The 13,536-nt window shown below is 39.6% G+C and overlaps 1 protein-coding gene across 1 annotated transcript in view; it reads right to left on the reverse strand.

The window, feature by feature from the left end:
* RNF20 (ring finger protein 20, E3 ubiquitin protein ligase) overlaps positions 1-13,536 on the reverse strand; it is a 33,580-nt gene continuing 20,044 nt past the window's right edge. The window contains exons 11-20 of the mRNA XM_006864708.1: positions 12,996-13,131; positions 12,544-12,665; positions 11,770-12,146; positions 9,391-9,508; positions 8,518-8,667; positions 4,030-4,242; positions 2,341-2,466; positions 2,072-2,212; positions 1,313-1,414; positions 1-1,072 (exon numbers count right to left, since the gene is read on the reverse strand). Coding sequence (XP_006864770.1) covers positions 896-1,072; positions 1,313-1,414; positions 2,072-2,212; positions 2,341-2,466; positions 4,030-4,242; positions 8,518-8,667; positions 9,391-9,508; positions 11,770-12,146; positions 12,544-12,665; positions 12,996-13,131 — 1,662 coding nt within the window. The 3' untranslated portion in view covers positions 1-895. The remainder of the gene's footprint in view (positions 1,073-1,312; positions 1,415-2,071; positions 2,213-2,340; positions 2,467-4,029; positions 4,243-8,517; positions 8,668-9,390; positions 9,509-11,769; positions 12,147-12,543; positions 12,666-12,995; positions 13,132-13,536) is intronic.

Below are 13,536 nucleotides of genomic sequence, written 5' to 3' on the forward strand. Positions count from 1 at the left end.
CAAACTGAATCCTGTTTTAATTGAAGCTTGTGAAATATGAAGTCCTGCAGAAGTATTACAGAGGGTCTTTTGGAGCAACCTCTGTTAGGGGGAGAATAAGAGCAATCTGTAGCTCACCAAAGCCCCTCTCATGACATCGTCTGGTATCGCAGTACCCAGAAGACCTTGGCACCATCTCAGTCTTTCTGATCTTGATTTCATTAGAAGATAAAAAGAGTTATAGCATTATGAACTCTTCTGGCCTCATAAAGTTTACAGACTTTAATTAGTGGACCATTAAAAACTTAAATAACTTTCACAAGGAAGCCAGCTGATCCTAACAAGTATTTTGCTAGTGAATGAACATGAATTGAGTCATCCTGGACGAAATTTCATTAAGGCCTCAAACCATCCAGGAAAGAGGAGCACAATTATATCATTTTATAATCCAAGTTTACAAAAAGTTTACTAACCAAATCAAGAAAAGTGTATGCCCACATATAGCTTATATCTGAAAAATTACTTCTTAAAATAGCCACTTGTTTCCACTCTGCTTTGCCACCTTTCCAAGTCAAAAACACCAACTGACTCCTTGAGGAGGAATGGACAATCCAAGATTATCCAGGGGTTCCAAAGTCATAGTCTAAGGGCAGGAAATAAACAAAGCTGGTAGGCAAGACAAGTAAGAGTCATTTGTTTCTTTCTAATTCATCCTAAAACCAAGATTGCATTCACCAGTCTTATTCTGTAAAGTCACCTGGGTATTAAAGGAGACTCTGGAGGCAAAGTCTGTGCAGGAAAAACTCTTGACAGACACTGTGTCCTGTGGGGACAGCCAAGGAGAAAAGAGGTAGAGGTTTGGTAGTTAATGAATAAGTGCCTGTCTAGCCAGCCTCTCTCCTTCTCTTGACTTGGATCAACCAATGTAGATGCGATGGAAGTCATTGGCACCAAAAGCAGCATTACACTTGGGACATTTGCGCTGACGGGTGTCATAGCGAGTCTTCACACACTCAAAGCAGAAAACATGAAAACACTTGGTAAGCACGGCATCCTTTTTACGCATGTTGCAACATGGGCAGGTCAGGCGTGCCTGAAAAGGAAGAAGTCAGAGTTTGAGTAGGCGTACATTTCTGTTCCACTGGCTCTCAGAGATAGACAAACACTAGCAAGGAGAAAACTCCCACAGAGAGCTGAGACAAGAGTGTCATTTTCTTCTCCTCCACAAGGAAACCATTCTTTGATTATCTATACGTTAAAAAGCTCAGGATTTATCCTCAGGTTATTTTTTATTCTCAGCACACAAGAAAAGCACTGTGGCAGATTTTCTAACCTTGTATTCCTTAATCTCCTCCATCAGAATCTCATCACACTTGGGCACATTGTCTGGTTTCTTTGTGGTCTCCAGCTTCCTTCGAAGTCTAGAGATATCCTCCTATGAGAGAAAAACATATCCATTAGGCACACTTCCCCACAGCTGCCAGTTTCAAGAAGAATAACGTCTACAACTTGAACTTTCCATCCTTTCATGTCCAACAATCCTCTAGAGAAATGTAAGATGTTTTATTTTAGAACAGACAACCATTATCATATCCCCAAATCAGAGATCTCTTATCTATTACCAATTCAGTCCTGTGAAAATACAACCTAAGAGCTCAGGAGAGTTGAATTCAAGTAAAAAAATCTGACAGGTCACTTTCTTTCTTTATTTTCAGGTCACTTTATTTTAAGGTAACTAGTTTTAAGCTAAAGTACATTAGATTTAAATAATTCACAAGTTTACGGATAATGATTAAAAGCCACCATGAAATAAAATTGTAGAACTCTAAAATCCTGCAATCTTGTTTTGCTGCTACCTCTTTAAAACTTCACTAATTCAGTTATTTAATAGATATCTCAGGCCTACAAGGTGCAAAACACCATCATGTTATGTTGGGGAATCTGACAGTGAAGAAAACCGACTAACACTTCCCTCAAGAAGCTCACAGGCTAATAGAAGATATCCACTACACTGACTCTCACATTATGGATCACATCACAGCTCAGGAAACACTGACGAGGTAAAATAGAAGCAGAAGACCATTGTTCTTGCCTGGGCTCGTTTGAAATTGAACATGTCCTTTTCTTTCGTGACACTGTTCTCCACGATCTCATCTTGAAAATCATGTAGCTTTTTCTGAGCCAACTCCAGTTGGGCTTTGAGGTCATCTGCAAGCTGGGCTGCTTCCATTGCCTATGAGGGATGCACCAATAACATCATTTCATCCCCCCGACACTTCAGTGAGGTCAAGTATTAACCCAAGACCAAACGGAAATGTCATGAAGGGGGTCTACTTCAGATTACAGAGCAATCCAGCATACCTTGCGTTTATTCATCTCTAAGGCTTGGGTCCTAAGACCCAGCTCCTTCTCTCCTGTGCCAATGCTGCTCTGTAACAGATGTTCCTTCTCTTCCAGTTTCCTTACTACCTGTAACTGGGCATCCACCTTGGAAGAAGACATTGATTTAGGAAGTTAGAAAAAAAAAAAACAAAACTGATTACGCTCTGTTAATTCATGTTGTTAAGTGCCATCGAGTCATTCCGACTCATAGCAACCCTGTATAGCGTTTCCCAAGGAGTGGCTGGTGAGCTTGAACTTCCAACCTTGCAGTTCAAACCAACTTTGAGTCCAGCGCATTAGCCTGCAGCGCTACACCAGGCCTCCTGTTAATTCATAAGCCCAGAAAAAGGAACATTAAAAACTATTATTTATTGTCCATAAACTCTTCAAAATACATGTAAGCTACACTTTCACTATAAAATATATCTGAAAATTCAAATAAGAGTCTGGGAAACCACTGAAGACTCTTCTCCAAACTGCCAGGAAGAGAAGAAACTATATTTACAGATGTTTATTTTCTCCCATTATTGCTGTTAAGTGCCATCCAGTTGGTTCCAACTCATAGCAACCCTGTATAGGGTTTCCAAGGAAAAGCTGGTGGTTTTGAAGCGCCGACATTGTGGCTAGCAGGGCAGTGCTTATCCTACAGCACCATACCAGGACTCCCATTATAGGAATCCTCAATGCCTAGCAATTCAAGTCAAACCAATGGTCTGTATATCTTTCTCAGAATGGCTAAAGATTGTAAGAAAAGGCAGTCTTTTTCTAGAAATGCATGCACAATCAAGCAATATTAAAGGATAAAAAGTGAAATCACACACCCACCCCTAATCCCATCCATAACCCCTGTAACCAAACACTCACAGAGCTTCTTCTCAGGCAGCCTTCCAGAAATGTTCTGAATATAAGTACATACACACAAGTACACACACGTCATCTTTGTTATATGAGCGCATTGGTTTTAACAGCTACACTGTACTCCTTTGCAGTGGTGGTGGTAGTATGCCACTGAGTTGGTTCCGAATCACAGCGACCCTGTATAGTGTTTCCGAGGCTATAAATATTTACAGGAGCAGATGTCTTTCTCGCATGTATTCCTTTGTAGGGAATCTATAGTTTATTTTCCTAGTACCCTAAAGATGGACATTTTATTTTCTAGTTTTTCTCCTCTGATAGCGTAGTGGTTACGAATCGGGCTGCGAGCCTCAAGGTCAGCAGTTCGAAACTACCAGCTGTTCCACGGGAGAAAGATGAGGCTTTCTGCTCCTGTAAAGATTTACACACTCGGAAACCCTGTACAGAGTCGCTATGAGTTAGAACTGACTCCACGGCACATAACCACCACCACCACTGCAAGTAATAGGAGCCCTAGTGGCACAGTAGTTAAAGCATTTGTCTCATAACCAAAAACGGTCTATGGTTCAAACCTACCAGTCATTCCAAGAGAAAGATGAGACCATCTGCTTCCATAAAGATTTACAGCCTTGGAAACTCGATGGGGCGGTTCAACTCTGTCCTATGGGTTGCTATGAATCAGAATCAACTCAATGGCAGTGGGGATTTGGAGTTTTATTGTAAGTAATGCCATAATCATTCTTTTACACATGTATCTTTATACAGAATGTACTCAGATTCAACAGAATAGAAAGTTCGATTCATCCTAATTACCTGAGTCTTTAGAGTCAAGACCTGGTCTGCCAACTCCTCCTTCTCCTCTTTAAGTAATTTGTGAATCTGATTGGACTTGATACGTTCTGACATCAGCTTGAAATTTGCATCATCCTTCTCTCGCAATTGCTGCATCAAACGAATATTTTGTTCCTGCATGTCTTCAAAGGCCTGCCCTGTGACATCCATCTCAGACAAGAGAGCTTCTTCCTCCTAAAAAAGGAGAAAAAACCTTCAGTTCCGTAGTAATGGACAGCTTAGAATCACATAAAAAAGAACTCGTTTCTAACTCCAAAGAAGTGACCAAAGGAAACTAACATTTTCCAGTAGTCATTTGGAAATTATAAGGGTTCTGGGGGCATCCTGGGTAGTGCTATGGGCTAAATAACAGACTGCTAACGACAAGGTCAGCAGTGCAAATCTCTTTCCCATGGGAAAATGATAAGGCTGTCTGCTCCTGTAAGTCTCAGAAACCCTAGATGGGGTCACTCAAAGTCTGAATCAACTCAATGGCAGTGGATTTGTTGGGTTTTGGTTGTTTTGGGGGCTATTGTGATTGGTAGTGAAGTGGTTAAGTACTTGGATGCTAATCAAAAAGTCAATGGTTTGACCCAGAGAAGCAGTGACACCAGAGATGGAGGCAGAGACGATTACGTAGAGAGATGGAGCAGCTGGGGACTTTAGACCCAGAGAGTGAGAAGGGGCTATGTGCTGATGACCAAGGGGCAGGCTTGCAGAGTATACCCTTTGGTTGGTTGACGATGCATGTGGGGATTGTAACCATGGCAATGAAATGATATACGATAGGATGAACGTAAAGCTAATGTTCTCCCATGTAAACTATCACATAACTCACAATAAAACATTAAAAAAAAAAAAAAAGTCAATGGTTTGAAACCACCAACTGCTCTGTAAGAGAAAGAGTGGCAATCTGTTTCTATAAAGATTTAACAGGCTTTGAAACATTAGGGGAAGTTCTATTTCATCCTATAGGGTCGCTAAGAGTCAAAATTGACGGCAATGGTTTAGGTTAGCGAGCGAAGAAGCTTGGTGTTGTCACCAGGTTAAAACCCTAACAATACAGAGACAGCGTTGTGATCTGAAGTCACTAACACTGATCGTTGGTTTGATGCTCATTAGTTGATCTGTAGTTTGAATCAGTAAAGACACACAAATATTACACATGGTTTAACAATTACAGAGTATCTACAAACAGATAAAGTGCCAGCTGGTTGTGAAGGACTTCTATCATAAAACCACACATTTTCTCATCATTGTTCATAATTATACTACAACTTAAATTGAATCTACAACCTTTCCAAAAGTATCACAAAAATCAAGTTTCATAAAACTGATAGGTGATGAATCATATCTAACTGCAGTTTTAATTTACATTTGCCTGGGCATTTTTTCATGTTCAATAGTCACGTGTATTCTTTTCAGTGTTCTAGTCACACCTCTTGCCTGTATTTCTCTTGGGTTGCTGGATTTTCCTCACTATCATTTTTTTAACGTATTAGAACGATAAGTCCTTTTGTGATATGAGTGAAAATATTTTTTCTTGCTTATCTTTTCTTTGGGCTTTGCTAAGAGGGCTTTTGTCTGGCAGAAGTTAGATTGTTTTTTTTTTCTGTAAGTGAAAATTATCAATCATTCATGCTTTTCTACACTTTTATTAATGGTTAGAAAGATGTTCGCATTTCAAATTAAAAAGGAATCTATATGTTTATATAGATTGTCTAGCTGTCTTATGGATTCACATTTATAATACTATATGTAGTTTTGGTGTGGCACTGTAGGATAAGCACTGAGCCACAAGGGCAGTTTGAACTATGAGTTCTGGTTGGTTCAAACCCACCAGCTGCTCCTCAGAAACGCTGTACAGGGTGACTGTGAGTCAGAGTCAACTTGATAGCGCTTAAAAACAAACTATGTTTCGTCTGCGCTCTGGGCTAATGTGTCAGATTGCAAAGTTACTTTGAACTGCAGGGTCAGCGGTTCAAGCTCGCCAGCTGCTCCTTGGAAACCCTATACAGGGTCATTATGGGGACATCTAGCTCTTTTTTTATTTGATAATTATGTTAAGGATACAGTATTCAAGTATGCATCCAATTTTTTTACAATACTATTTTATTACTCTTCTTTCCCCACCACTATTTAAAATTAATTCTTAATCATATACTTATGCTGTGGTTGTTAAGTGCCACTGAGTCAGTTTCAACTCATAGCTACCCTCAAGGTTTCCAAGAAGCGACTGGTGGGTTTGAACTGCCAATCTTGCAGTGAGCAGTCAAGTGCTTATCCTGCAGCATCACATCAGGACCTATTTCTGGACTTTCAATTCAGTTTGAATAGTCTACTGTTGGATTGTTAAGTGCTGTGGCGTTCCATGCGCTATTTTACTTACTGAAACTCAGATAGTGGTAACAGTCTGCTGATATAAATAGAACTCCCGATTACCTCCCGCCCCTCACTACTGATTTTCTTATGCTAGTTTTCTAGCCATTCTTGCTTACTTTTCCATTTGCAGTTTAAAATCAGTTTGTCTAGTATCAAAAGAAACAAAAACAAAAGGAAACTAGTATTTTTATTTGGTCTGCATTAAATTTGCATGTTAATTTAGAGCTAACATTTTTCAGTTGGCCAGATGACTGTATAGTAATACATAGTGTGTCTTTTTACTTGTTCTGACTCCGCGCTAGTACAATTTCCTGATAATTGTTTTTAACCAAAGTGGAGGGGCAATCAAAGAATCTATGAAGAACCATAATATCATATTTCAAAAAAAGACAATGTATCAGATGATATGATGAAGTTCTTCTTTTCAAAGTACTTAATGATCAAATCACCAGATAATTACTTCACCCCAATGAAATTAATTATGCCACTTCTTAAAGATGCTCCTAACAGCAAACATGTAAAAAGACCTTAAAGATGTGCCTACCAAAGAACAAGCGCCTTACAAAAGGTGGCAAAAAAGGAGCCAAGAAGAAAGTGGTTGATCCATTTTCTAAGAAAGATTGGTATGATGTGAAGGCACCAGCTATGTTCAATATAAGAAATATTGGGAAAACACTAGTCACAAGGACACAAGGAACCAAAATTGCATCTGATGGACTTAAGGGTCCTGTTTTTGAAGTGAGTCTTGCTGATCTGCAGAACGATGAAGTTGCATTTAGAAAATTCAAGCTAATTACTGAGGACGTTCAGGGCAAAAACTGCTTGACCAACTTCCATGGTATGGATCTTACCCGTGACAAAATGTGCTCCATGGTCAAAAAATGACAGACCATGATTGAAGCTCACGTTGATGTCAAGACTACAGATGGTTATTTACTTCGCCTGTTCTGTGTTGGTTTTACTAAAAAAAACGCAACAACTAGATTCAGAAGACGTCTTATGCTCAGCACCAACAGGTCCGTCAAATCCGGAAGAAAATGATGGAAATCATGACATGAGAGGTGCAGACAAATGACTTGAAAGAAGTGGTCAATAAACTGATTCCAGACAGCATTGGAAAAGACATAGAGAAGGCATGCCAGTCTATTTACCCTCTCCATGACATGTTTGTTAGGAAAGTAAAAATGCTGAAGAAGCCTAAGTTTGAGCTGGGAAAACTCATGGAGCTTCATGGTGAAGGCAGTAGTTCTGGAAAAGCTACTGGAGATGAGACAGATGCTAAAGTTGAAAGAGCTGATGGCTATGAGCCACCGGTTCAAGAATCTGTTTAAAATTCAGACTTTTAATGGTGACAAATAAAAAATCTTATATGTGAAAAAAAAAAAAAAAGATGTGCCTAACAGCGAACATGGAACAATAAAACCTGATTAAAGGCAGAAACCTGACAGAGAAGGGAAACTCAAATATTTCCTACTAAACAGAGCATGACAGAAAAGTGGAGGCTATGCTGTCAAAGGCAGAACATTTATGGTACCCAGGAAAACAAGGCAGTCTGTTGAGTTCCGGCTCTCACAATTTCCTTATATACGACGTCTGTAACCATTTATTACTTAATGTTAGTAAAATTCATTGGGACTTAAATAAAAAATATACATTTACTCTAAAAAAAATAAACTTTCTCCTACATAGAATATGGTTATTTACAGTTTTTTACATGAGCGACAGTTTCCCTGGCTTCATCTATTTATAATGCATATAATTTTTTTTTTTTTACCTTTTACTTTCCATGATATATACTTTCCCTGATTTTTTGCTGATTTCAGATCAGCAGAGGAAGGATAAATTCCTCAATAAATAACGTTTGAAGACCTGGCTATCTATTTGAAAATGAAAGTAAACTTCAGACCTCACAAAAAGACAAAAGAAAATAACAGAAGAAGATTATAATGCAAACAAGTAAACAGAAAACACACAGGAGAAGAAGAAAGACTAGAATCGCCTGAAACAAAAATTTCAGTGGCAGTAACTCTGAATTGTCAAGTTAACACTTGCTTTGAAAAGTCAACTAACTAAATTAACTGTGCCCACCTGCTTGGCCATGGCCAGCTTCTTGTGCAGGTATTCTATCTGCTCCTCTACTGCCCGAATCTTCCTCAAGGCATCCTCATCAGCCAGTTTCTTGTTCTCTTTTTTCTCTTTATCCTCAAGATCCTTGAGTCTTTGCCTTAGATCTTCCAACTATAAGAGGAAAGGAATTACACAAAAATGAAAAATAAGTTATAATACAATTTCAAAAATTAATACTGTGCACAAGTAGAGGGTCTACAGCAAAAGAAGCTTTACAAAATGATAGATCAAAGGATAAGTGATATATTAATACACCACATTCTAACACTGTTTTAACATCACTTCATTCCAACATCATATGCTTCTATGAGCACCATTTTTGAGAAGGAGTACGTACACATGGATGCTTCTTTAGACTAGTGGTTCTTGCCCTTTAACTTCTAGGCCCCATATTTTAAAGGGTATAAGACATTCCTCTCAAAAGTAATCAGAAAAATAGAATCACTATAACAATGATTTAATGGACAGATGGGGTAATAAAAGATGTGTGGGGCTGTGGTTAATGCATTGGGCTGCGAAGCCAGTTTGAAATGCAATGTCCGAGGTTCAAGCTCACCAAACGCTCCTTGGAAACCCTATACAGGGTCACTATGGGTCGGAATCAACTCCATGGCACTTAACAACAACAACAACATTCTTTTCCCCAGTAATTCTAATATACCTCGCCACCTTATAGAGACTCTGGAAATCTCTAACTTAGATGATCTTTGAAGGAAAGTTGCTCAGTTAAATACTAGCTTTAAAGACAAAAAAAGTATAACCTTCCTAAGTAATAGAAAACCCCACAAGTGATGATTTTAACCAAACAAGACAAATAAAAGCAGACTAGATTACCTCTGCCTTTGACTTCTTCTCAGCAGCCATCAGCTGAACTTTGTCTCTCTGTTCTTTTGGGGCAGAACGATACATATCCAGTAATAGTTTCATCTCTTTCTGGCTCTCCTGGGCCTTCCTATGAGAGGGAAAGGTGGATTGAGGAAATAAAGGGCAGCCAAACAAGGGAACTGAATTACAGAGATATTTCGTAAAGGTTTTACACTGTATCACACATTTAAAAAGGAAACTTACATATACCCAGTGCCCTCAAGTTGATTCTGGCTCACAGGAACCATATGGGTTTCTAAGAATGTAAATCTGGAGAGCAAATAGTCTCATCTTTCTTGCGTGAAGCCACTGGTGGGTTTGAACCTCTGACACTGTGGTTACCAGTCCAGTGTTTATCCTACAGGACTACCCGGGCTCCTTTTTAAAAACTTGTTGTTGTTGTTGTTAAGTGCCCTTGAGTCGGTTCCGACTCAGTGACCCTTATAGGGTTTCTGAGGAAAGGCTAGTAGGTTTGCAAGGTGGCAGTTCAAACCAACGTTGTGGCCCAGTGCTTATCCTACAGCACCACATCAGGACTCCGTAAGATTAAATTATACTAATGAATCATTTCTCCCTTAAAACAAAGTTCTCCAACACAGCTATAAAATACACACCATAATAAACAGGCAAATTTCTGGGGTCTATTAAAAAATAAATTTGGGATAAGGGCCAAGAAACCTACTGCAAATACATCATTACCAGATGATTCAGACACAACACTTGGACGGGGGGAAAGTTCAAGAAGGAGAGGAAAGGGAAAACTTCTTAAGTTGAAAATTGTATTGCTAACCCTAGAATCAATTGTTGAATGATTAGCCATCTGCTGAAAAGGAAAATTTCACCTTTTACTAAACTATCAAATCTCTTCTTAACTATTTTTGTGGTTACTTTTGAGTGTTACTGAGTCAATTTCAACTCACAGTAGCCCTATGTGACAGAGTAAAACTACCCCCAAATTTTCTTGGCAGCAATTTTTTTTCCCTTTAATACTGTCCCCTAAATTTCCTATCTAATCTTTCAAGTTGCTGTTGTCAATTTGATCCCATATAGTTCTTAAAAGAGCACAGAACTGAAGGCAGATCTTTTTTCACTAGCTAAGCTAAACTATTATTTGGTTTTAAGATTTCAGAAGGTTTATTTTTGGTTTTAGGTTTAAAGATTATCTTAGGACAATAGTTTTAGGGGATCATCCATCCTTCATGGATCTAGAAAGTCTAGAGTTCATAAGAACCTGTGAAATTCTGTTCTGTATTTCCCCCTTTTGATCAGGATTCTGCTGAAATCTTTCATTAAAATGCTCAGTAACGGTAGCTGGCATCATCCAGTTCTTCTGGTCTCATGGCAAAGACGGCAGTTACTCATGGAAGCAGTTAGCCACACATTCCAATAATTTTACAGATAAAAAAAGTTCAGCTGTTTTCAGCACAGTGGTTCCCCTTAATCCGGGGATCAATAATGAGTCAACTATAAAAAACAAGGAGCAATAAAAGCACTGAACCTAGCCACTTCTTTCAGAGAAGTTACTGGCTACACAGGAGGAGCGCAACAGCCTGTGAGGTTGCTTCAAGGCCTGTAGGAGTACACCTCCTAAGTACATCTTTCCAAACGACCTGGTATATACATGAACTTGCTGTTGTTAGGTGATGTGGAGTTGGTTCTGACTCATACCAACCCTGTATAGGGTTTCCAGGGAGCAGCTGGTGGGTTTGAACCACTGACCTTGTGGTTAGCAGTCCAGTACTTATTCTACAGTGCCACATCAGAAGTACATGTAGTAGTTACCTACTATCAACATTACAGTGTTACATATTCCACTGAATATAATCAAATTATAGTTAAGGCCAGCAATCTGTCCAGATCTACTAAGTAGGAGCATGTAATTCCCAATAATGGGTATGCCTGTTATTTACAATCACGACCCCCTTTCATCCTATATTCATGAAGAATAAGTCTACAGTCACAGGCTTACTAATACCTGACCAAGGAACCAGAACACAACAATAGGCTATTTTGACTGTTGTTGTTGTTAAGTACCGTGGAGTCGGTTCCGGCTCATAGTGACCCTGCACAGGGTTCCCAAGGCTGTAAATCTTTACGAGAGTAGAAAGCCTCATCTTTCTCCCGCAGAACAGCTGGTAGTTTCGAACCACTGACCTTGCGGTTAGCAGCCCGATGCGTAACCACTATGCTACCAGAGTTCATTTTGACTGTACACATGATTAAAAGCTGAAGCCACACAATTTGTACTAAAAATATTACATTATCACAATCAAAATGATCAGACGTTATGCCATGAACCCAACAATTAGCTTTTGGGTCAGACACAGTTACTCCAAATACTGCTCTTACTTGAGTTCAATCTTCAGCTGTTTGATCATTTCTGCTTCCTTTTTCCTTCCATCATCATGTCTCCCTTTCTCTTTATCTTTGGCAGACTCTCTCTCTTTTTCTGACTCTTTCAGTTTCTGCTTCTCTCGTTCTCGCTCCTTTTCCTTCTCCCGTTCTCTTTCTTTTTCTCGCTCCCTCTCTTTCTCCCTCCGTTCTCGTTCGCGCTCTTCTTCATCCCGTTTCGTTTTCACTTCATTGACTTCCTCCTGCGATGACTTTGATGCTGAGGACTGTGTGGATAAGTCCTCAGGATCTTGTTTTAGCTCCGCAGGCTCATCCTTAGGGTCCTCAGTGCTCGACTGAGACTGCAGGAGGGCACTGCCACTGCGGAGCCGTGTCTGGAAGGACATAGAAAGGAAAGACACAACCACCAAACTCATGGCATGTCCTGCGAACTTAAAAGCAAATACCGTTAGCCCGCTGTATTCAGAGGTTCCAAATTTGAAGACTCAACTGACTACAGATCAAAAATATTGGGAGTGTCAGGAACAAGGGGGTAGAACTAAGTGGTCAAAGCAATCCTTTAAAAGCTAAAGGGAGCAGGAACATGACATGCTATTTACACTGCCTTAGACATTACACCTAATCTAGAGATAATGTAAAGGAGAATGTACTAGGTTACATACAAATACACCATTTTATATAAAAGGACCAGGCAGCCTCAGATCTTGACTCACAGGGGTCCATGGATACCGAGGAACAACAGTTAACACTGATTCTACTCCTCCTGGTTACCTTGTTCAAGTCAGCCTGGGCTTCTCTCAGTTTCCGCTTATATCGTAGGACCTCCCCCTTCAGCTGGTGATTGTGATTCTGGAGGCTACTGATGAGGTGGCGCATCTCCCGATTGATAGGGCCTTAAATACAGCAACAGCAATATTATGAGGAACTGTGGGCACAGCAAAGGCTCAAGGAAGGAAAACGCAGAACATGTCAGGAACTTCTGAGAAGCAGGAATAACTGCTCAGCAAGATCCCATCTCAAAAGAGGAAAATAAAACTGGTCAACCCGAGATAAAACAAACACCCACCACATTGTAAACCAAAATAAATGGCAGGATTTGATTTAAAGTGCCATAGGACTTTACAGATCCATTTATTTAATACTAATTAATTCTGGCAACTACACTGTGTCTTCTGAGAAACATATTCATAACAGATCACTGCAGGATGGAGCAAGAATACTACCTGCTTGTTCATTGGCAGCAAGCGTCTGCTCAAACTCTATCCTTAGCATTTCATACTCTTTGCGGACCTGGGCCAGGGTATCTTCGAGCTGGATCACTTCAGTCCTCAACTTCTTATGAAGACTCACCTCATCTCGCTACACACAGAAGAGGGAACCAATCAGAATGTGGAATTATCATCATATTCTATTATTCTGTTTCTAAATCAGATCTATAAGGACTAGGAAAAGAATTTTTAAATGCCAACAAGGGACTATTCTGAAATGTTTGAATTCAATCAATACTTAAAGTGAGCACTGTTGATGTCAGTGTCGTTGAGCTTGCTCCAACTCATAGCAACTCTGTATAAGGTTGCCAAGAAGTAGCTGGTGGGTTTGAACCATCAGCCTTGCAATCGGCCAACCAGTGTTTATCTTACATCTCTACTATAAAACACTGAATTGGGAGCTGGCAGAATACTGAGTTAATAAAGGAAATGGATGCTACCTCTGAGATAATTCCAATTTAGTTGGAGAACAAAACCATAAAAATACTACATAAAC

Source organism: Chrysochloris asiatica, unplaced genomic scaffold (genome assembly GCF_000296735.1).
Source record: "Chrysochloris asiatica unplaced genomic scaffold, ChrAsi1.0 scaffold00069, whole genome shotgun sequence".
Classification (NCBI taxonomy): Eukaryota; Metazoa; Chordata; class Mammalia; order Afrosoricida; family Chrysochloridae; genus Chrysochloris; species Chrysochloris asiatica.